Raw genomic sequence first — 25,609 nt, 5'->3', positions numbered from 1 at the left:
TTAAGAATAATGTTTGGAAGTGCATAGAATGTCAGCTCTGACTTAGTTGGTTGCATGCTTGCCTTTAAGTCAGAAGGTCCAGAGCTTAATCCTCTCAAGACTTGAAAACAAAACTTTAGGCTGATGTTCCATTGCAGTTTTGAGGGTGTACTGCAATTTTAAGAGTGTTATCTTCTGGATGAACCAGTAAAATTTAATTCATTTAATAAATCCGGAATTGAAATGTGCCTACCTTTTTTGATTTTATACTTCAATGGTTCACAAATGACCTTCAGACATCACCACAATTAGATGATCAGGTCTCTCTCAATATGCAAACTGGGACTGATCAAATACTGCAGTTCTTTCACATACTTGCAATGGAAAACTAGTCATCTTCCTTCTCAACCTCATGGAAAAAGCTGCACACTGAAGAGTTTGGATCACTTGAGGCCCTATTTCCCATAGAGAGAGCTCAGCTTTCAGTAGCTAAAGTTGAGCAGCAGTGACAAGGTAAGGCCAGGCATGTCGAGAAATCCTTTGGGGTGGGTGGTCTGGGATAGGGGAGGAGGGTGGGAGGAGCTGGTGTTGCAAAATATTGTGGAGGCCAAGTCACTGAGTGTGTTTAAGTCAGAATTGAGCTTTTGATTAGTAAGGGGATCAAGGATTACAGGGAGATTGCAGGAGAATGGGGTTTAAGAAACGTATCAGCCACAATTGAATGGTGGAGCAGATTTGATTGGTCAAATGGCCTGACTCTGAGAAGAATGAATGGATGGAGTGTCGAGTGGGAAAGAAGGGCCTAAGTTGGGGGTGTTATGAACTGAGTGGGGAAGATGTGTATGAGGAGGTGATAAGACATTTTGTACGCAAGATTGGTCTCGCCAGCGATGTCCACATCTTTGTTGCCCGTTCCTAATTATCTTTGAGAAAGTGGTTATGAATTAAAGTGCTGTTGCAATGGAAGATTAGCTTGCAAAGCCCTGCAGAAGTCCTTAGCTTCACTTTGCATTTACATAATTGTGCATTGTCTTATGCTGGTGTTAGAACTATCATCATCCTGTATTAGGTGTACTAACTACATGAAATGCTGAGGTCACATTTGTGATGTACAAGTACATAGGATCACAGTCTTGATGATAAAAAAGTAAACAAGGAGAAAACCAAAGTTCCTACCCCACGTCTGATGATTCTATCCATTTGATGACAGTTTAGAAGTGTTGCAACAAGGCAAAACGCTGCAGTTGCTGGAATTTGGAACAAGCACAGAATGCTGCAGAAATTCAGCAGGCCTAGCAGAAGACTCTGAAGAAGAGTAGTACCAAATTTGAAACGCTAATAACACAGTGTGGAGCTGGATGAACACAGCAGGCCAAGCAGCATCTTAGGACCACAAAAGCTGACGTTTCGGGCCTGGACCCTTCATCAGAAATGAAGAGTCTAGGCTTGAAACGTCAGCTTTTGTGCTCCTAAGATGCTGCTTGGCCTGCTGTGTTCATCCAGCTCCACACTGTTATCTCGGATTCTGCAGCATCTGCTGTTCCCCTTATCTTTGAAATGGTGACTCTTGTTTCTGACTCTGCAGCTGTTACCAAACCTTCTGAGTTTCTCCAGCGTTCCCTGTAAAAGTGGCATTTTATGACATTGTGAAAAGTGCTGTACATGATTTAGCATCTTTGCCCTGGTCATGAAGGGACTAATTCACACGTTTTCCCATTTGTTACGTCTTCACAGTCACAATCCCTCAGCGATGTTACAGATTCATATTTAATAATTGAGTTATTACCAATGCACAGATCCAAGTATTTCATTTAAATTTTGTGCATTTTTTTTCCCTGCACTTGAGTCTCAGTTCCAAAATTGGGTGCAGTAAAGAAACAGCAAGCAGACACATGCTTTCAGGTGTTTTTGACAAATGAAGTTGAGTTACCTGGCCTGAAATTATAGAATCACTACAGCAGAGAAGAAGGCCGTTTTGATCTGTCATGTTCTGTTCACACCTCATTCAATACAGAAAGTGTGGAGATACTTAGTGCATAGTAGAAAATCACTCTGCCTGTTGTTTCTGTGCCTGGTGAGAAACAAACCATGCATCCTAATTCCATTTTCCAGTACTTGGTTTGCATTCCTTAATGTTACGGCATTTCTCATGCATAGCCAGACTTGTTCATTGAGTTCAGGGTTTCTAGCTCCGCTGTGCTCTCTGACAGTTCTAGACTTCCATCACCCTCTGGCAAAAAAAATTCTCCATCTTGCCTCCAGTCATTCTACTGTGATGCTACAGTGACTTTAAGAGCTGTATTTTGTCCTTGTTTTTGAAACATATGTGTGAACAGTAATATGTCTGAGACAATTGTATATGCTGATTTTAACCCCTTAATGTTCTTGGAACATGTTAAAGATAAAAATACCAGACTATTTTGATAGAATTTATTGTCACAGCCATTTAATATGAAAATTACACACATGGCTTGATGAAGGAAGGTGAAGGTTTTTAATGGCGGAAGGAAAGGATTGAAAGTAGGCACACTTAGAGTTAATGTAATGTATGTGTATTGTAGGGTACTAATAGCATAAGGCTAAGCCTTTTAAAACTAAGGCCATCTTTGTATATTGGTAGTTCATTTTTTTAAAGGGTGGAGGTGTAACGATTCTGTGGCTTTGAGATGTATTTCATCCTGGTTTTTTTTGAGGCTTTGAGCCATAGGTGTAGAGTTGCTTGGTCCAAGCCAATAGAGAAAATAGCTTGTGAGGTCCCTGAGTATTTGTTTTAAAGTTAATGGAAGCAAGAATGGATAGCGTCAGGATCCCAGAGACTCAGTTGTGGTTTAGTTTTCAGTAGTTGTTGGGAATTTGAAGTTGGCTGTGAAATATGTTACATCTCTCTTGGCAACAGCTAAATAGCTTGGATGCTCTCTCTCTGCCAGAATCCCATGTGAGACAACGAGGTGTGAAGCTGGATGAGCACAGCAGGCCAAGCAGCAGCTTAGGAGCAGGAAAGCTGACGTTTCGGGCCTAGGCCCTTCTTCAGAAATGGGGGAGGGGGAGAGGGTTCTGAAATAAATAGTTGGTGGGGGGGGGGGGGAAGGCAGATCGAAGACAGATGGAGGAGAAGATAGGTGGAGAGGAGACAGACAGATCAAAGAGGAGCGGCATGGTGGCTCAGTGGTTAGCACTGCAGCCTTCACAGCGCCAGGGACCTGGGCTCAATTCCAGCCTTGGGCGACTGTCTGTGTGGAGTTTGCACATTCTCCCCATGTCTGCATGAGTTTCCTCCGGGTGCTCTGGTTTCCTTCCACAGTCCAAAAATGTGCAGTTTAGGTGGATTGACCATGCTAAATTGCCTGTAGTGATCAGGGGTGCATGGGTTATAGGGGGATGAGTCTGGGTGGGATGCTGCAAGGGGTGGTGTGGACTTGTTGGGTTGAAGGGCCTGATTCCACACTGAAGGGAATCTAATCTAAAGAAGTGGGATTGGAGCCAGTAAAGGCGAGCGTTGGTGGGATAGGTAGGGAGGAGATAGGTCAGTCCGTACTCCTCCCTTTACTGGTTCCATCCCCGCCTCTAACTTGTCTGTCTCCTCTCCACCTATCATCTTCTCCATCCATCTTCAATCTGCCTCCCCCCTCTCCCTATTTATTTCAGAACCCGCTTCCCCTCCCCCATTTCTGAAGAAGGGTCGAGACCTGAAACGTCAGCTTTCCCGCTCCCAAGATGCTGCTTGCCCCGCTGTGCTCGTCCATCTCCACACCTTGTTATCTCGGATTCTCCAGCATCTGCAGTTCCTATTATCTCCCATGTGAGACAGTCTATTTTACTGAATTTGCCTTTGTCAAGTGTGTGTTTATGGGATGTTACTGCTCTGTTGCGTTCTCCAGTAGAGTTAAAATGATACCAATTCTTCTTTTTTCCTTTGCATTTTAACTGTAGAGCAAGAATAAAGTGTGTTTTGCTTAAAAATTGAGTAGTGTAACCAAGCAAATTGCATCTGGATCACAGCACCTTAGACTTGGATTTAAATAAGATGAAAGTATGGTTCTAGGCTATCTCCTGGATGTATTTGAAAGGGTTAGATCTGATCCATAATGTAACTTTAAATCTATAGCCCCCCGCCATTGTCCCCTCTACTAAGGGAGTAGGCCTAGTCATTGACCTCTTTGTTAAGGGATTATGCCCTTTGTGTTCAGATGACAAAGACCCCTCAGATTTTGTATATCTTGATTTGAACTGCATGCTGTGTTCACATTGTAACCTAACAAGTATTTTATCTAGCTCTGGGTTAATCTCCCCACCCCTGTAAGACCGTAAGATAAACGAGCAGACTTAGGCCATTCAGCCCATTGAGTCTGCTCCACCATTTGATCATGGCTGATATATTTGTGAGTCACATTCTTCTGCCTTCTCCCTATAACTCTTGATTCCTTTAATGTCTTTGCTAACAAAGCAAAATGTTCTACATGGCATCTTAACTTCCTTGTAAACATTTGACAATACAGGACAAAGCCTGCTTGATGGGCCCCATTATTTACAGACATATAACCCCTGCCCCTGCAAATGCCCAATAGCTGTAGTGCAAATCATCTACAAGATGCAGAACAGAATTTCATGAAGACTTCTTAGTAAGCACCTTCCAAACCCATCACCACTACCATCTAGAAGGACAGGGGCACCAGCCCAAAGGGAATGCAACCCCTGTAGGTTCCCCACCAAGCCTCTCTTTAACCAGCCTTGGAAATGTCTTGCTGTTATGAGTATCTCCTGGTCAAAATCTTGGAACTCCCTACCTAAAGATATTGTGGGTCTACCTAGTAGTGTGTGTAGTGGTCCAAGATGGCAATTCAAGGGCAGCTAGTGCAAGGCAATGAGTGCCCACATTCTGTGAATGACTTATTAAAATAAGCTTCCAAGGATCTGTGGACAAGCACTCCAAGGCCTTTCACTTCCTCTATATGTCTCAGTATCCTACATTTTATTATTCCTTTGCTTTACTTGAACATCTCAAATGCATCACCTCATAGATCACTTGGTTGAATTCCATTTGCTGCTACTTTGCCCACCTGACTGATCTATTGATATTTTCCTGCAGTCTGCAGCTTGCCCCCTCACTATCAACAAATGCCAGTTTTCATGTTTGCCTACTTTTTGATCATGCCCCCTATTTTCAAGTCCAAATCTAATATATACAAAAAACAAGGCAGAGGGACCTGATGCTGAACCCTGTGGAACTCCATAGGAACAACCTTGCAGTTGTGAAAATACCTTTCACTGTCAATCATTATTCTGTGTTTCTTCTCCTGAACCAATGTTGCAAGTAGCTTGCTTCATTCCCCTGGATTCGATGAGTTTTTATTTTAAGACCAGTCTGCACGTGGGATGTTGTCAAAACTCCTCCATATTGAAATCAAAATGTCACAAATGAATTATAACTATAAGACTGTTACAGAGATAGTAGGAACTGTCGATGCTGGAGAATTTGAGATATCACGGTGCGAAGCTGCCAAACAGAATCAGAGGAATTCCCTCTGAAGAAGAGCCTCGACCCGAAACGTCAAACTTTCCTGCGATAACTATAAGACTATTTGTTTGAATGTACGGCAACAACCTGTTCCTGGTAAACACCACAGTGTAGTAGCATGAAACAACTAGTTTTACCTGATGTCTGTAAATTTCAGCACTAGTTTGATATCAAGTCTGCAGTCCATCCATTCCAAAAAAGGTAGATTGTATCAATCAACATATCTTTCTGCATTTTGCAAAAGTCTGCTGACTGTATCCAATCAGCCTGAGTTTGGAAAACACAAAGTAATATCCAATATTAGATGTGATTCTGCAGTTGAGCAGTATTTGCTATATAATCCCGAGAGGCGTAAAGAATTGCCCTGATAACCAATTTAGGATCTTTAATCAGGATTGATGTGCCTCTAATGAATTGATAATGCATCTTTGTGTTCTCTGTGATTTTACTTTCTCCACCTATCTACTCCTCTATCCATCTTCGGTCCGCCTCCCCCTCTCTCCCTAGTTATTTCAGAACCCTCTCCCCATTTCCCTCTCTGATGAAGGGTCTAGTCCCAAAATGTCAGCTTTTGTGCTCCTGAGATGCTGCTTAGCCTGCTGTGTTCATCCAGCTACACACTTTGTTATTAAATATTCTATCATGTCCTGCTTTCACTTTCTTAATCACCCTTTATATTTCACCTTTGTACTTTCTATACACATCTTGGGTTTTTACATTGTTGACTTCTGAGTTTCCAGTTTCTGCAGAATCTTACCTTGTATGCTTCTTGACAGTCAGAGACTGTAGATTTGGCATCAATAATACCCTTACTGGCATAACATTCACAAAAGAGGAAGAAAACAACAACAAACTGCCATTCCTAGATGTCACAGTAGAGCGAACAGTCAATGGGGAACTTCAAACCAGCGTCTACAGGAAAACAACACATATGGACCAAATACTGAACTATAGGAGCAACCATCCCAACACCCACAAACGAAGCTGCATTAGAACATTATTCCAACGAGCCACCACACACTGCAGCACAGAGGAACTATGAAGAGCAGAAGAAAATCACCTATACAGCGTATTCAAAAAGAACGGGTACCCTATGAACACAGTCCGCCGATTTCTTAGCAACAAACCCAAACAAACAGACAAAACGGGCCCAGAAACCATAACCACTCTCCCCTACATCAAAGACATTTCCGAAATGACTGCCAGATTACTCGGACCTCTTGGCATCAGGGTAGCCCACAAATCCACCAACACACTAAAACAGCCGCTAATGAACTTAAAAGACCCTATACAGACAACAAGCAAAATGAACATCATCTACAAAATACCTTGCAAGAACTGTGACAAACACTACATTGGACAAACAGGTAGAAAGCTAGCCACCAGGATACATGAACATCAACTAGCCACAAAACGACATGACCCACTATCTCTAGTATCCTTACAGACAGATGAGGAAGGACACCACTTTGATTGGGACAACACATCCATCCCAGGACAAGCCAAACAGAGACACGCACAAGAATTCCTAGAAGCATGGCATTCCAACCGGAACTCCATCAACAAACACATAGGTTCCAAATCAATCTACCATCCCCTGAGAAAAAGAACAGGAAATGACATCACCAATGCAGGAAATGACATCACCAACCCAGGGAAACCTAGCCAGATAAATAGAAAGTGTGACATAACACCAGCGCTTCATCGGAGGCTCACTGATGTTACCTAGAATTGTGACGAAACGTCTGAAAACTAACCTTCCAGGTCAGCGAGCAAACTCGCATCCAGATTTGGCTGTCTCATCCTTTTCTTTTGGGACCATTTTTACTTTTGAACCTCTTAAATCTCTCCTTTTGAATACTTCCTGCACTGTTCTAACACCGAGTTATCAAGTAGCTGGTTGCAGCCTACTTGTGCTAAACTACTCAGCTTAGCAAAATTGGCCGTAGTCCAATTTAGAGCATTTAATTCCTTGATTTGGCTTTGTCTTTTATATAGTTTTAATATAATTATATAAATAATTTGTAAACTATCTCACCAGTCTGCTGTCTGACTGTCATACTTTCCATCTTCCTAACTGAATTTCCTTCAATTAAATCCAGAACTGCATCCTAAATTGTTGAATTTGCTTTTGGCCAACGAAGGCCTACTTAATCCAACTCGAGAATTCTGTTTCCTCTGTTCCTTTCACACTAGACCTTATATCCCTATTATTATTGAGTTAATTCAAACCCCGTACTAAATATATAACCCCTATATAAATGTTTTGGATAAAATTATAGGTGGTCTGATTCGTAAGTTTGCAGACAACATGAAAGTTAGTGTGTTACAAGGAAAGTTATCAAGGAATACAGTAGGATTTGGGTCACTTCGAAAGTTGGGCGGAGAAATGGCAGTCGGCGTTTAGTCCAGACAAATGAGAAGTGATGAATTTTGGAAGGTCGAATGCAAGAAGAAAGTATACAGTAAATGTCAGGACCTTTAGGAGCATTGATATACAGAGGAATCATGGAGGGGAAAGCCTATAGCTCCCTGAAAGTAGCAACGTGAGTGGATAAAATGGTCAATAAGGGATACAGCATGCTTGCCTTCATTGGATGGCGCATTGAGTATAAAAGTTGGCAAGTCATTGCGGTTGTAAAGACTTTAGTTAGGTCACCTGTAGAGTAATGTGTGTAGCTTTGATCCCCACACTATAGGAAAGATGTGAAGGCTTTGGGGAAGGTGCAAAAGAGGTTTCCCAAGATCCTGTCTAGATTGGACTGAATTAGCTATAAAGAGAAGTTGGATAAACTTGGATTATTTTTTCTATAATGTCAGAGGCTGAGGCAACCGGATAGAAATAAATTAAATATTCAGAGGAATGGGTAGTTGATCTTTTTTCAGGGTGGAAATTCAAATGGTAGGGCGCATCGCCCATGGTGAGAGGGGAAAAGTTTAAAGGAGAGGGTGATAGGTGCCTGAAATATAATGCCAAAAGAGGTATCGAAGCAGATACATTAGTAGAGTTTAAAAAGCATTGAGGCATTTAGACAGGCAAATGAATAAGCAGGCGATAGGAGATGGACTATGTGCAGGCAGATGGGTTTGGTTTAGAATGGCATTATGGTTACCACAGATATGGCGGGCCAAAGGGCATGTTCTGTGTTGTACTGTGCTCTGTTCTATGTAGTATTACTATCCTTTTTTTCTGCACGTTGAGATTTTCCCACTTACTCGCTTGTCACTGTCCACCTGTTTTGTGGATAGTAGTACAATTCAGTAGTGTAACTTGCTTTTTCGTTGCTTCACTCAATCCATGTTGTAAGGAAATTAGGCAATCTAAACTTTTAAAATAAATATTTCATAGAGTTTTTGTAACAATTTTATATTGGTTGCAAGTACTTTCTGACATTACTAAAGTATGGCATGTGAAGTTTCACCTTTCACTTAATACCCAAGTGCTGCTGATAAGTGATCGTATAATCAACAAGACCACATCTAATATGCAAGAGCCCAAGCTTTAGGAACGGGTGGTAGGCCACTCAGCTACTCAAACCTGTCTGTGTTTGATAAATGAATTTTAAGAAAATCTTATGGGATGTGGGCATTGCTGGCTGACCAACATTTTATTCCCATCCCTAGTTTCCCTTGAGAAAGTGGTGGTGAGCTGCCACCTTGAACTGCTGTGGGTTGATCCACAATGCTGTTAGGGAGGGAATTCCAGGACCTTGACTGGGTGACAATGACGGAATGGCAGTATACTTCCAAGTCAGGGTGGTAAGCGGCTTGGAGGGGAAGTTGAAGGTGTTCCCATACACCTGCTGCCCTTGCCCTTTTAGATGAGAGTGGTCATAGGTTTGGAAGGTGCTGTCTGAGGATCATTGGTGAACTTCTGCTGTGAAGCGTTTGTGCATTTTCGTATTGACACGTTAGTTCCTGTCTACATATTTTGCTGATTACTTAGAAAGTTTTGGATCAGCACGGTCATTACTTTGTATACAAATAAAATCTTGAAATCTCTGGAGAATTTTCCTTTTTGTTTTTCATTATTGAGAAGAAAATAACATTTTTGATTCATATGACAGTTTATAACCTTTATAATCAATCAAGTATTTGAGAGAAATAACTTGAGTTGGTTGTATTGTGTGCTCAGTGAATATAAATCCTGGTTTTTGTCAAATGACAACTGTTCTTATTGTGAATTTCATGCTTGAGCAGTGCTCCTGATCACCAACTTGGGTTTAATTTTTTATTATTCTAAGCAACTCTACAAGATAAGATTATTGTAGAGAAATTGTGTTTTATTGATTGTCCTTTTTCACCTTTGTTGTCTTTATGAATTCCTTTGGAGTATAATGGAAAGTGTATAAATGTCTGAAGCTATCCAAAAAGCTGTGATTCTTTTTAAAATTCTTAGACCTTTTCTTTGTGGTTCATGAGATTTTAAAATATGTTTGTAAGCCAGACATGATTGAGTTTGTCATGGGCATTGACCACATTTAAACATATGGTTTAAATCCCTGTTACAAACCCTTAAGGGAAGAAGTGTCTCATCCTTTTAGGCTTGTATGTACTTCATTTACTCCTGAATTATTGAGTGAATTTCTGTTCACTCACACTCCCTTGTCCAAAGTTTCCTAACATAGTTCTCCCCCATTTTAGGAATGTATGACTTCCAGGAAGCTCAAAGGACTCTGAAATGGGAATGAAGCTGTATTGAAAACCGCAACCAGCTCTGTAAATTAACTCATTTTGCTAACTGCCAGCTTTGCCGCATTGACTAAGTGTTTGCAGTGGAAAAGCATGAAGCCCACTTGTCAGTTTTAAAAAGAGTTTGATGGGTGAAAATACTTGCCGACATGAGAGAGTGCTTGAGCTGAAAATCAAAGCACCAAGCAGAAAAGCCCTGCAATACTACCAGTTCTGTTTGGGTTTGTGTTTGTTCATTCATGGGATGAGTGTGTCACTGCCAAGGATTGTCGCTGACGTTTAATGTCCATCCATAATTCCCTAATTGTACTTGAGAATGTGATGATGAACCATCTCCTTTAAATGCTGCACCTATTTGATGAAGTTACTCCCACAGTCCTTTTTAAGCAGGAATGCTTGCGGGTTTGATTGAGTGTCAGTGAAGGAAGGGCGTTCTAGATCCAAACTTAGGATATAATGCGACTTAGAGGAAGGGCAACTCGTAGGTGAAGGCGTTTTATATTTCTGTCAGCTTTGTTCTCCTGGGTGACGAATGTTGCAGGTTTGAAACATGCTATTGAAGGAACCTAAGTTAGATGTTGCAGCAGATGGTGTACACTGGAGTCACACTGTACAGGTAGTGGAAGGAGTAAGAGTTTTTAAGGTGGTGGATAGGGTGCAAACCAAGTAGACTGTAAATCCTGGAATGTGTTGAGCAGATTGAGTGCCATTGGAACACTAATTATTCCGGTAAGTGATAACACTCCTGACTGGTGCATTTTAAGTAATGATAAGTTTTGGGATATTAGACAGTGAGTTTATCACTGAGAATTACAGCTCCTTACCTGTTTCTGTAGCCATAATATTTGCATTGCCTCTCCACTTAAGTTTTGTACTCTCTTATTGATCTGTTCTATCCTACAGGCAGTGCTCAGAATGTGACCAAGCAGGTAGTAGTGATTTAGAAGCAGACATCACCATGGAAACTTTACCAGATGGGACCAAGAGATCAAGGAGGCAGATTAAGGAGCCTGTGAAATTCACTCCTTTGGATATTGTGATTGAACCAAAGAAGATAATGAACAAAAATATGGTAATTTAATCCCCTTTCCTCTATACCTTATCTGTGCCATTCCAATGCCATCGGTTTGACTTTAGTAAAGGTTATGCAATGGTGCAATAAGTTTAATCCAGAGTTAATTTTTTTTTTAAAAATTAAGTACTAGATGGAGAAAGTTGCTTATTGAATGGTTATCAAGGAACATTTATGCAGTCTCTAGGAAAGATAGTATTAGTTGTGTCCCCGCATTTTGATGTGGTCAAAATTATTTGAACTTGAGTGTAGGAATTTTCATTTCTTGAAGAAAATCTGAAACTTAAAACTAAGTTATCTTGAGTGCTGAAAGAGATCGAAGGATTCTTAACAAAGTAGTCGTATTCCGCGATGTGAAATCTATATTACTTAAGGCTGTTAGAGAGGAAATGGATGTTATTAGATCTACCAGTTTAAATAAAAAGATAGGTTTCCCCCAACATTTTAATAATTAGTTAAAAGTTCGCAAAATTATATTTTAGTATTGTTAACTTCAGTTTTGTTTTCACAAACAGCGTGTTATGCTGAGTGATAAAACACGTGTTTGCTACTTTGTGATTTGACTTGCACCTTTACATGTGTGTTATGGATGGAGAAGCACTTTGTTTCGAGTTTTTTACCTTGCACTTGTAAGTGTAGCTAAGGGGTAGGGTGTAGTAGTTGGGTGCAGAGGTGTTATTGCTGGAATGCTATCAGGACCATAGTCTTTTCAGGATCCAGCATCTTCAGCTGTTTCATGTTATCATGTGTAGTGAATCAAATTGGCTGGAAACTGGCATCTGTGATGCTGAGGACCTCTGGAACAGCCAAAATAGATAATCCACTTGGCACTTCTGGCTGAATATTGTTGCAAATGCTTTAGCTTTGTATTTTGCATTGATATGTAAGGTTCTCCCATCATTGAGAAGAGGGATACCTATGGAGCCACTGCCTCTTAGGAGTTGTTTGATTGTTAACCACCATTCATGACTGAATGCAGCACGACTGTAAAGCTTAGATCTGTCTGATAGTTGAGAAATTGCTTTGCTCGGTCTATTCCTTGCTCCTTGTACTGTTTGGCAAGCAAATAACCCTATGTTGTAACTTGACAAGATTGACACTTTTTGGGTACCTTGGTGCTAATTCAGCATGTCCTACACTCTTCTTTGATGATTCCCCAGCTTGACGGTACTCATAGTGTGTTGGGATATGCCACATCGTGAGGTGATAGTTTCTTTTTGAGTATGATTTTGCTGCTATTGATGGATGCCCAGTGGTTCACAGATGCCCAGTTTTGAATTGCTAGATTTGTTTGAAGTCTGCCCAGTTCGCACGGTGGTAATTTCACAGAACACAATCAAAGATATGCACAGTGTGAAGACAGTATTTTCTCTCCTTAGTGATTGTATGGTGGTCACTCTTACTGACACTGTCATGGACAGTTGCATCTGTTTTAGATAGATTGGTGTGGGTGAGGTCAAGTTTGATTTTCTCACTTGTTGGTTCCCTCACCATCTGCCACTGACTCAGTCAAGCAGCTAGTTGTGCTGCAGAACAGTGAATTCTCCCACTCAGCGCATATTGTGCCATTGTCATCTTTGATACTTTCCCCAAATGGGGTTCAACATGGAGCAATGCTGATCCAGCTGAGAGAGGACAGTATGTGGTAATCAGGAGGTTTTCTTGTTCATGGTTGACCTGATGCCATGATACTTCCTGGGCTGGAGAGTCAATGCTGAGGACTCCACGAGCAAATCCCTCTCCCCTGTATGCAATTATACACTAATCTGTGCTGAGCCTGTCCTCCTTGATAGTGTCTGGGACATTATCTACAAGGAATACTATTAGACAGAACTGTTAATTGTTGTGAAGCTGGGAAAGCACAGCAGGTCAGACAGCTTTCAAGGAGCAGAAAAGCCAGCGTTTCGGGCCAAAACCCTTTTGGGACTGGGGAAAGGAGCCCAGAGGTAAACCGAGGGAGATGGGGTGGGGCTGGGGAAAGGGTAGGTAGGATGGTGACAATTGGATACAAGAAAGGGGTTACTGCGATTGCTCAGTGCAAAGAGTGGAGTGAATAGGTAAGTAGAAAGATTAAGTTGGGTTAGGCCAGGGAGGTGAGAGGGCTGGGCTTGGGATGAGGCTGGAGGTGGAGGGATTTTGAAACTAGTGAAATCAATATTGAGACCATTGGGCTATAAGCTCCCAGGGCGAAATGTCAGGTGTTGTTCCTCTAGCTTGTGTTTGGCATCACTCTGACAGTAAAGGAGGCCAAGGATGGGCATGTCACCAGGGGAGCGGAAAGGGGAGTTAAAAATGGATGGCAACTGGAAGGTTGGGTTGGTTGATGTGTGCAAGCGCAGATGTTCTGTGAACTGGTGCCGAAGTCTGCGTTTTACTTCCCTGATATAGAGGAAACCACATCGGCGAGCAATGGATACAACCGATCAAGTTAAATGAAGTATAGGTGAATCTCTGGATCTGGAAGAATTGTTTGGGCCTTGGAAGGAGGTGAGGGGGAGATGTGTAAAGGCAGGTGTTGCTCCTCTTGCAGTTGCAGGGAAAGGTATTGGTGTGGTGGAAAATTTGGTGGGGAGTGTAGAGCTGACCAGGGAGTCACAGAAAAAGTGGTCCCTGTGGAAAGCAGGCAGGGTGGGGAAGGAAATATCTTGACGTTGTTGACTTGCTCGCTGGGCTGGCTTGTTTTCATTCAGACGTTTTGTCAACATGCTAGGTGACATCATCAGTGAGGCCTCTGATGTAATGTTCTACTCTTGGAGTTTATGTTGCCCGGTCCGTTATGGTGAGTAGTGTCATTTCCGGTTTTGATCTGTATTGGTTTATATATCTGGTCCAATTCTAAATGTTTATTGATTGCATTATGTGTGGAGAACTATGCCTTTAGGCATTCCCATGTGCGTCTATGTTTGGCTGGGACTATTATGGTTGCCTTGTTCCAGTTAAACTGATGACCTTCATTGTCTGAGTATAACGATAGTAAGGAAAGTTCATTGTGCTGTTTTGCTGCGAGCTGATGTTCTGGAGTGTTGCAGTGTGTCATGTTTAAATAGAGTGCTAATGCAGCTTTGTTTGTGGACGTTGGACACTATTTAAACGGCCCATGATGTAGTGCAGTACTCTGACACTACGCAGGAAAGAAGAGCACTCTTCAAAATAGTCTCTATGAATGGATATCCCTGCAACTTCATCCGCAGATACCTACTAAACAGACAACAGGAGGACACAATACGCCCTATCACACCGGCCACAGTACCCTACATCAAGAACATATCGACAACACTGACAACAAGACTCCTAAGATCATTAGGAATCATGGTGGCCCACAAGTCCACAGCCACTCTATGACAAACACTCACAAGGATTAAAGACCCCATTCCCACAAAATGCAGCACCAATGTGGTTTAAAAATACCATGCAACGACTGCCACAAACATTACATTGGACAGACAGGAAATAAACTAGCCATCAGACTACATGAACATCAGCTAGCAGCAAAACGGCACGATGGATTTTCCTTAATATCTGTACACTCAGACAATGAAGGTCATCAGTTTAACTGGGACCAGGTAACCATAGTAGCCCAAGCCAATCATAGATACACATGAGAATTCCTAGAGGCATGGTTTTCTACCTGAAACGTAATCAACAAACACATAGAATTGCACCCTATTTACAAACCCATACAGATCAAAACCAGAAATGACTGTACTCACCATAACAGACAGGACAGTGTAAACTCCAAGCAGAGTAGATTAACATTGCTTCATCAGAGGCCTCATTGATGATTTCACCTGGCATGTTAACAAAACATCTGAACGGAAACGAGCAAGGTCAGCAAGCAAGTCAACAATCTCAACCACAACCCAAACTACAAATCTTTGCTAAAACTTTAAAGGAAATATCTTTTTGGTGGTGGGGTCTGATTGTGGGTGGCAGAAATGTTAGAGGATGATGCGTTGGATTCAGAGGTTGGTGGGATGGTACGTAAGGACTTGTTGTTGCAGGGAGGGTGTTTGAGGGCAGAAGTGAGGGAAATGGAGGAGATGCGGTTGACGTCTTCCTTAAATGCTGATGAGGGGAACCTACGGTCTGTAAAGTAGGAGGATATCTGGGATTTCCTGGAGTAGGACGTCTCATACTGGAAGCAGATGCAACGGAGGAACTGAGTGTGGGATAGCATTTTTGAAGGAGGGTGGGTGAGAGGAGTTGTAGTCGAGGTATTTGTGGGAGTCATTGGGTTTGAAATGGATGTCGGTGATGAGATGGAGACGGAGCGGTCCAGGAAGGGGAGGGCGGTGTGAGAAATGGTCCAGGTGAATTTGAAGTTTGACGAACAGCTGGAGCTCCTTGCAGGAACACAAGGCAGCACCAATGCTGCTTCCTCTCCTATTGGCCTAACTAGCGTCCCTCCACTGACGTTCACTCGGCAGAACAGGTCCTCACAGTCAACAATGTTTGAGGGAGGATGGGTGAGAGGTGTTAGTTGAGGTAATGGACCAATGTGCACGTGCACACGTGCACCATCATAATGATGACATAATTTCAATAGCCAGTCAAATTTGACAGCATGCGATAATCCCACCTGGTTTGCTGATTTGGATGTCTTTGTGAGTTTGAAGAAATTCATGTATAAATATTATCGGTGCTGCTTATACTTTTCATGGCATTCTTTTGATGTTCAACACTGTATCTTGATAGGACAAATCCATATCAAGAGTTCAGTAGGGCTACCCCAACTGCTGGTAGAGGTCTATTGAAGAGAATGTGGTGGACAGTGAAGAAACCCCTCAATAATTACCATGGTCGATGTTTTCTCCAAGTGTGCCTCATTCAGACATGGTATAGTGACTGATCACAACTGAAGTAATAGTCCTCTTTGGCCTTATCTGTTTCTTCAAGTGTCAGTGTTAGTTCTTATGTGCTGATGACTGGTATGCTGTTCCTGAGTTAGGGTGAGCTGGGGGGGGGGGGGGGGGGGGGTCATAAAATGTTTGCTTACTGTGTACAGGGTGTTGGTGAACCAGTCAATAGCTTGACTGTTTTTGGTGAAATCAAACGTTCTTTTGCAGTTTCATCCTTCCAGAAGTTGATGTAACTGTTGTTTTGCTCTTTGAGCTGACTTTATTCTGTCTGTCTTGTCTTATGTAGAGCAGTGATGCCAGCTTATAGCACAGGGTACCTGGGCTATCAGTGGTGTGATGTTAGGTTTGTCGCTGTTGGGGTGACCTTGAGGGTCCTGATATTCCAAGTTCCAAATTCTGTTTTGAGGGGGTGAAGATGTCTGTGTGGGAGGGGGACTGTGCACACTTGACAGTCTGGCAAGGTCTTTGACCAATTGTTAATATTTTGACAAGGTGGCCATGATATTAGAAAAGTGCTGTGCTGCAAGGACAGGAACTAACACTCTCAAACACACCACAGCATATATCAAAGTTTTAGCTAGATCTCATATGTTTTTTGCGAAGCTCAAATTGTTCTTTACCATTCTGCAAATTAACATTGAATATACTTGTCAGAACTGAATGTTTACTGCTTCTAAGCCTCTAAAATTACGTTTTCATGCATTGATACCAGGTTGCAAAGATTTTTAAAAATTTTGTAGCTCTTGTTCAGACTCAAGATTCTGTCTATTTTGGTAATGAACATAAAACATTACTTGGTTATGTAAATAGTTTCTCCGTTATATGCTGCATCCAGGGGCAAAAGAGCTTATGCTAGATTGCTAAATGGCAAAGATATCACCACAAGACTAGAATACAATAGCTTCCCAACTGCTTTTCAGTAGTTTAAATAACTTTTTTTTGTTTGGAAGCTAGAACGTCGGAATTTTAATTCACACATTCTTGACCTTTCTCTTCAGCATCGCAACACGCTGGCCCAGGGTTTTACCACTCCGCAGTTCCACTTACATCGTTCGACTCATTTGTTGTGCTAACAAGAAACTTTTTCTTTTCTCTTCCTTTCAGGCATCAAGGCCCCAGGATGCAACAACTTAGATACCCAATACCCTTTGAAGCCTTCCTCTCCTCCTCTACTCTCTGACTCCATACCCTCCTCCAACACCACCACCTTTTGGATATTCGTCATGCCTTCGAACCTTCCGCTCTCCAATGCTGAATATTCTGTACTTGGCGAAGGCCTCAGCTTTATTCCTGTGCGTCCCCACCCTAACAAATTTCGGCCACGACATCATGTTGAACTCTTCTCTTGCCGTCTTCGCCTCAGTGCCCGTTTCTGTGGACAAGAGCCCTCTCCTGTTGCACAGACCTCTTTGCCCAGTTCCAACACACTCCCTCTGGCCCTTTAGCTGCATTTGATCTGTTCATTGAGAACTGTCGACGAGATATAGATCACTTCAATTTCTCTGCCCCCTTTCACCGAATCCAACCAATCTTCCTCTGAACTGACTGCACTCCATGCACTTTGGATCTAACCCTAACTTTGTTATTAAGCCTGCTGAGAAGAGTAGTGCTGTTGTAGTCCGGTGTACTGACCTCTACATTGCAGAGGGTGACCTCCAACTGTCAGATACCTCCTCCTATCTTCCCCTGGACAGTGACCCCATCATGACACTTCAGGCCATTGTGCCTGCACAAGCCGCACAGGTTGCTTCTACCTCTTCCAAAAATCCACAAACAGGACTGTCAGGGCAGATCCATTGTTTTAGACTGCTCCTGCTCCGCAGAACTCATCTCTTCTTATCTTGACTCAGTCTTCTCACCCAGGTCCGATCCCTACACACATACATCTATGATTCCTTTTGAAGCTTTATACCTGTTTCACAATTTCCAGTTTGCAGGCTCCAGCAGCATCCCCTTTACTAGGGACATGAAATTCCTTTACATGTCCATTTCCCACCTGGATGGTCTTAGTGCTGTCCACTTCTTCCTGGAACAAAGGCCTAAACTGTCCCCACCTACCACCACCCTCCTCCACTTAGCCGAGCTCATCTTCACCCTCAACAGGTTCTGTTTTAGCTCCCCTCATTTCCTTCAGTAAGAGGGGTGGCCATCGGTACCCGCATGGACTTCAGTTATGCCTGCCTCTACATGTGGTATAAGGAACATTCCTTGTTCCAAGTCCCATTCCAACCCCCACCCGCAACTCTTTAGCCGATATACCAATTATATCATCGGTGCTGCTTCCCTGTCTTGTCTGGAATTGGAAAAGTTCATTGATTTTGCTTCGAATTTCCACCCTGCCCTCTCTTCCACCTGGTCTATCTTTGACTCCTCCCCTTCCTCAACATCTGTCTCCATTTTTGGGGATGGACTGGCCACTAATATCCACTGTAAACCCACTGACTCCCACACCTACCTAGACTATGCATCCTCATACCCTGCTTCCTATAAAAACTTCATCCCATTCTCTCAGTTCCTCCATCTCTGTTGTATATGTTCAGATGAGCCAACTTCGACAAGGAAACCTCCGAAAATTTCACATTCTTCCTCAACTGAGGATTGCCTAGCACCATTTTCGTCCAGGTCCAACCCATCTCCTGTGCTTCTGCACTCACCCCTTCTTTTCCCTCCTGCAACAGTGATAGGATTCCCATTGCCCTTACCTACCATTCCACCAGCATCCACAACCAGAAGATCATCAGATGTCATTTTTACCACCTCCAGGGAGATGCCACTACCAGACACACATACTCCTCCCCTCCCTTGTCCGCCTTCCGCTGGTACCATTTCCTCAAGGCCACCCTGATCCAGTTTTTCTTCTCACACACGCACACTTGCATGTGCATTCCCCACCTTTCTCTGTAACCAGCGCATCTCCTGTACATTGGGAAAACGATGTGTCGACTGGGTGACCACTTTACAAAACGTTTATGTTCTGCTTGCAAAAAAAGACCTGGAATGCCCAGAGCCCTTCACTTTAACATACCACCCTGTCCCCTAGTCAGTATCTTTCTGTGGCTTGCTGCAGTGTTCCAACTTGCATTGAGCTTCGCTGGAAGAACAGCACCTCATTTTCTGTGTGTGGACCCTGCAGCCCTTGGACTCAATATTGAGTTCAATAATTTTAGGGCTTAAGCTTTCCCATGCCTCAGCCCCCTATCCCATACACACAGCCTGCCAGTAAACCCTAACTATTGTCAGTCACTAACAGTCTCCATTAACAGCTGTTCACCCTCCTAACTAGATTGCTATCAACTTCTTACCCTATCCAACTGCTGTTCTCTCTCTTCGGGCTCTATCATTTATCGTATCACTACTCCCTATCCCATTCCCCTCCAGCATACAAATCAACGGTTTCCCAGCTACCGTCAGTTCTGAGGAAGGGTTGCTGCACCCGAAAGGTTAACTCTGAATTTTTCTTCACGGGTGCTGCCAGACCTATTGAGCCTTTCCAGCTCTGTCTTTGTGTCAGAATTTTAATGTTTGGGTCTAGGTGCTGTGCATGATGTATTTTGCATCTCCCAAATGACTGACTTTTATATCTGAACAGAAATGGATTGTGTTGTCAAAAAAAAAGGTTACGGAGGTCAAAAAATATTTAGTAAGTGTTGTGAAATCGAGCGTTACTATTCTAAGTAAATTATTATTTAACATAGTTGTGATCTCCAGGTGTAAAATGTCAGGCCTGTGCAGTCTTTCTTTTAATCTTTATAAACTATTAGAGTATTTCCAGTTAGCAATAGCTAGATACTAAATTTAGCTTAGAATTGGCAGCAGTCGAGTTATTGGTGCTTTTAAGTGATAACTGCTCCATCTGCTGTGTTAACAGCCAGAACCAAACAGATGGGACACAAATCGCAATCTGTTTAAATATGCTAGAGGTTTTTCTATTGCATTCTGATATAAAAACTGAACCCTATTTTTATTTGTTTCTGCTACAAAACTCTGATTCTTAGTTTTTGAAGCTGGATCATGTTAACTGCTTGGTGGAGTTTGCATATAATAATGATCTCTTGGAAGTTATTTTCATTCAGGCAAAAGTAAAAGTTTTGCCCAAGGGACTGTTTGGTTTTTGAACAATGCTCTCTTGTTTTTTGAAATTGTATTATTTGTTTTAGATATGATTTCGAATTATTTTCAGAAGAGTACTGATTGTGTAAAAGAAGACAGATTATACATGTCAGTGGGTAATGTTGAAGATTCTAATTTGCTGAAGATTTTAGGAATTGGTAGATAATGAATTGTTACACAAATAAACCTAGCTGTTTATAATAATGGCAATTGGTTTCTTCCAATGAGCTGTTGGAATGAAAGTAACAAAATTCTGTTTTGTGGAATAAAGATTGGGAGAATCTCATTTATATACCATTAAGATTTTCAATCTTCTAAGAGCTACAGAATGTACGACTCATTTAGAGTAGGTGATGGCCGAGTGGTGGTATTGCTAGACTATTAATCCAGAAACCCAGCTAATGTTATGGAGCGCTTATGTTATACAGCAGACGGTGAAATTTGAATTCAGTAATTTTTTTTAAGAAGTCTAGAATTCAGAAACTACTGATCATCATGAAATCATTGCAGATTGTTGGGAACAACACATCTGGTTCACTGTCCTTCAGGGAAGGAAATCTGCCATCCTCACCCAGTCAGGCCTAAGTGTGACTCCAGACCCACAGCAATGTGGTTGACTTCCAACTGCCATCTAATGTGGCCTAACAAGCTACTCAGTTGCATCGATATCTACAAAGTCGCAAAATAATGAAACTAGACAGATCACCTGGCATCAACCTAAGCACCAGAAAAGACAAGGGCAGCAACAGCCCTGTCGACCCTGCAGAGTCCTCCTCACTAACGTCTAGGGGTTAGTGCAGTTGCATCTGTCCATGTCAGTGCTGGTAAGAATGACCGTAGCACAGTCCTTGTGAAGTTGAAGTCCCATCTTGACATTGAGGGTAACTTCCATCGTGATATGTGGCATGATCACCATGCTGAATGGGACAGACTTCACACAGACGTAGAAGATCAAAACTGGACATCCATGAGATCCTTTGGGCCATCCACAGCAGCAGAATCTGTAACCTCATGGCCCGGCATATCCCCCAACTCAACCATTACCATCAAGCCAGGGGATCATCCCTGGTTCAGTGGAGAGTGCAGGAGGGCATGCCAGGAGCAGCATCAGCCATACCTCTAAGATGAGGATCAACCTGGTGAATCAGCCAAACAGGACTACTTGCACGCCAAACAGTGAAAGCATTGAGTGATAGAGCTGAGCCGTCCCATACCCAATGGCTTAGATTTAAGCTCTGCAGCCATGAATGGTGGACAGTTAAACAACTCACTGGAAGAAGAGGCTCCACAAATATCGGCATCATCAATGATGGAAGAGACTAGCACATTAGTGCAAAAGATAAGACTGAAGCATTTGCAGCAGTCTTCAGCCAGAATGCCAAGTGGATGATCTATCTTTGCCTCCTTCAGTGGTCTCCAGCATTACAGATATCAGTCTTCAGCCAGTTCAATTCATTCCATACGATATCAAGAAATGTTTGGAGACACTGTATACTGCAAAGGCTATTGGCCATCACAATCTCTCCGGCAACAGTACTGAAGACTTGTGCTCCAGAACTTGGAACTCCCCTAGCCAAGCTGCTCCAGTAGAGTTCCAACACCGGTATCTCCCTGACAATGTGGAAAATTGCCCAATTATGTCCTGTACACAAAGCAGGACAAATCCAACCTGGCCAATTACCACCCCATCAGTCCACTCTCAGTCACCAGTAAAGTGATAGAAGGTAACATCACCTGCTCAGTAATAACCTGCTCTGTGACACCCCGTTTAGATTCTGCCAGGGCCACTCAGCTCCTGACCTCATTACAGCCTTACTTCAAACATGGACAAAAGAGCTGAGTTCCAGAGGTGAGGTGAGTATGATAGCCCTTTATCAAGGCTGCATTTGACTGTGTGTAGCATCAAGGAGCCCTAGCAAAACTAGAATCAGTGGGTATCAGAAAACTCTCCGATGTTTGGAGTCATACCTGACACATAGGAAGATGGTCATAGTTGTTGGGCGTCGGTCATCTCATCTCCAGGACATCTCTGCAGGAGGTCCTCAAGGTAGTGTCCTAGGCCCACCCATCTTCAGCTGCTTCATCATTGACCTTCCCTCCATCATAAGGTCAGAAATGGGGATTGTGCAACTGTTGGCAAACATGTTCAGTACCATTCCTGATTCAGTCTGATACTGAAGCAGTCTATGTTCAAATGTAACAAAATCTGGACAATATCCAGGCTTGAGTTGACAGGTGGCAAGTGACATTTGCACCACACAAATGCCAGGCAATGACCATCATCAATAAAAGACAATCTGATCACCACCCCTTGACATTCAATGGTGTTACCATCGCTCAATCCCCCACTGTCAACATCCTGGGTGTTATCGTTGACCAGAGACTCAACTGGATTCACCATGTAAACACAGTAGCTGTAAAAGCAGGCCAGAAGCTAGGAATACTGTAGCAAATAACTCACCTGACTCCTCAAAGCCTGTTGATCATCTCCAAAGCACAAGTCAGGAGTGTGATGGAATACTGCCCATTTATCTGGATGAGTGCAGCCCAACAGCACTTAAGAAGCTTGACACCATCTAGGACAAAGCAGCCCATTTGATTGGCACAGCATCCACAAGCATTCAGTCCCTCCACCCCTGATGCTGAGAAGCAGCAGTGTGTGTCAAGTGTGTACTAACTATAAGATGCACTGCAGAAATTCACCAAAGATCCTGAGACAGCACCTTCCAAACCCATGACCACTTCCACCTCGAAGGACAAGGGCAGTAGATATATGGGAACACCACCATCTCCAAGTTCCCCTCCATGCCATCCACCGTCCTGACTTCAAAACGTATCACCGTTCCTTCACTGTTGGGTCAAAATCCTGGAATTCCCTCCCTAATAGCATTGTGTGTCAGCCTGCAGCAGGAGGACATCAGGTCAAGAGGCAACTCACCACCACCTTCTTGAGGGTACGTAGGGATGGGCAAGAAATACCGGCCAGCCAATGATGCCCACAAATTTTTTTTAAAAAATTGAAATGCAATTTAGTGCAATCATGGTATAAACATGCTAAGAGTGAAACCTGACAACCCTCTTTTGGTGTTTGTTTTCCCTATAACATGCATTATTAGTTTTCTGCTGCATCAGACTCGTAACCTCCACTCGTCTTCCACCTATCCGCTTTTTGCTGGCCATTTCCCTGCGCATTTAATAAACTCCCTGTCTAATGATTGCTTTCTACATTTCTAGTCTAGAATCAATTAACCACTCAATTTTCCACTCTTGCAAGTTCTGTTTTTGTCCCAGTTCCCCTCTCTGTTAGCTCTCTGATTGCAATTAGTTGTGGTTACTACCATCATGGTGTCCAGTGTTCGTCTATCCATTACTAAGCTCTGTCTTTATCATTTGCTGCCAGTTAGTAAATTAACTTTCTGTCTATTTTGGTACACTTGCTATTTTAAGATGTGCCTGAATTTTAGTAATAATTTTCCTGAAAGTCCCTGTAATCGGAAATAACAGTTTCAGTTCTTGCAATGTGAAAACACATAAAGTACTTACAACCCACCTATTGTTATCATAGTGGACCTTGCATTTATTATATTTTATTTATAGTCATTCATTTAATTGACCAGAGGTTGTACTTTTGTAGCAGTAATATGTTGATCCCTGGAAATGACTTTGAGCGAATTTTAGCATAGGAGGGAGTTTTTATTTATTTTGGATAACCTGTACATGTTATATTCACTTGTGAAATTTCCTACTTCATTTGCCCTAACACATTTCTGTCCACTTTACTAATTCGCTCCAAGACAATCCTAAAAACAGGAACATTGTGAAAAAGGCTGTTGATTGTTTCTGAACAAATGCAGTCTGTTTTAAATACTTGAGCCCCTTAAACAGTGACTCCTAATTCTGTATTTCCTCAGCGCAAGAAACATCCTCCTCATATGTGAAGACCCCGCAGGATTTTTGTTTCAATCAAGTCACCACTTTACACTTCTAAACACCAGCAGGTGTGGGCCATGCCTGTCCACCCTCTGTCTTTACAATACATATTCTATCTCTTTCTCTACAACACCACCCCAATCCCCCTCCACCCCTACACACACGCACACCATCCACCCACCTGTTTTTCAGGTATGAGCCCAGCAAACCACCTTTGAACAGCCTCCAATGCGTTTACATTCTTCCTGAAATAAAGTGATCGGTACAGTGAACAGTATTGCAAATGTGGTCTACTAGTGCCCTGTATAACTTAAGTATAGCCTCCCTACTTTTATATTCCGTTCCTCTTGTGATAAAACGTACCTTCGGTTAGCTTTTTAATTCCTTGTTGTACCTGCATATTAATCTTTTGCAGTTCATGCGTGAGAATCTCTGAGCTCTGCACTCCCTTTATTTAAATGGTTCCTTCTTTATTCTTCCTGCCAAGATGGACAGTTCTACAATTTCCTACATTGTGTTCTATTTGACACATCTTTGAACATTATGAAAAGAAATACAGGTTAAGTAATCTCCTTGTGTCCTGTTTCCTACCTACATTCATGTCATCAATAACTTTGGCAAAGATACCTTCCTTCCCTTAAATTCATAAAGATATTAAGTATTTGAGGTTCCAGCACTCTAGTCATGGCACACCACTCGTCTTGCCAGATTTAAAATAACCTATTCATGCCAACGCTCCATTTCCTGCTCGCCATCCAACCATCTTTGCATCCAAAATGGTAGCCTCTACAGATGAGCTTTAATTTTCCACAATAACCCCTTGTATTGCCTCATCAAATGCCTTGTGGAAGTCCAAATTCAGTACATCCTCTGGTGTCCCCCTTTATTCACAGCAGATCTCCTCAAAAACCTCCAATAGTTGGCCAAATAAGATTTCCCTTTCGCAGAACCATGTTGACTCTACCCAATTACCTTGAACTTATTGGAATTGCTTGATGTTTAATAATACCCTTCAACAGTTTACTACTGACAGGTGTTAATCTAATTGGCTTGTAGTATTAGGTTTCTGTTTTCTCCCTTTTGGAAAAAAACATACCTGTTAGCTATATTCCAAACTATTGGGACTGTCCTCAAATCAAGGGAGAGTTGGAAAAATAGAATCAATAAATCAACTATCTACATCTTTTTAAGGCATTTTAATTTTGTCTCTACTCTTTGATTTATCACATCTTCCTAAGTTTGGTCCTTTCCCCTACCATTTAGTTTAAAATTCTGTCTACAGCCTTAGTTATGTGGTTGGCAAGAACACTGGACTGACTCAGATCATTTGGAGTCTGTCTAATCAGTGTACGAAGTCAGAAATTAGACGACACCAGGTTATAGTCCAACAGGTTTATTTGAAATCACAAGCATTTGGAGCGTAGCCCCTTTGTCAGGTGAAGTCAGACAGAA

At 42.3% G+C, this 25,609-nt stretch overlaps 1 protein-coding gene across 6 annotated transcripts in view; it reads left to right on the top strand.

The window, feature by feature from the left end:
- The window catches only part of phf14 (PHD finger protein 14), a 247,953-nt gene that overhangs the window by 74,961 nt on the left and 147,383 nt on the right, over nt 1–25,609 (top strand). For all 6 annotated transcript variants that reach the window (XM_048552144.2, XM_048552154.2, XM_048552134.2 and 3 more), the window contains exon 14: nt 11,090–11,258. In XM_048552144.2, coding sequence (XP_048408101.1) covers nt 11,090–11,258 — 169 coding nt within the window. The remainder of the gene's footprint in view (nt 1–11,089; nt 11,259–25,609) is intronic.

The sequence above is a fragment of the Stegostoma tigrinum genome, chromosome 2, assembly GCF_030684315.1.
Source record: "Stegostoma tigrinum isolate sSteTig4 chromosome 2, sSteTig4.hap1, whole genome shotgun sequence".
NCBI classification, from domain to species: domain Eukaryota; kingdom Metazoa; phylum Chordata; class Chondrichthyes; order Orectolobiformes; family Stegostomatidae; genus Stegostoma; species Stegostoma tigrinum.
Note: the sequence above shows the minus strand (reverse complement) of the source record. Positions and strands in the feature narration are given on the sequence as shown.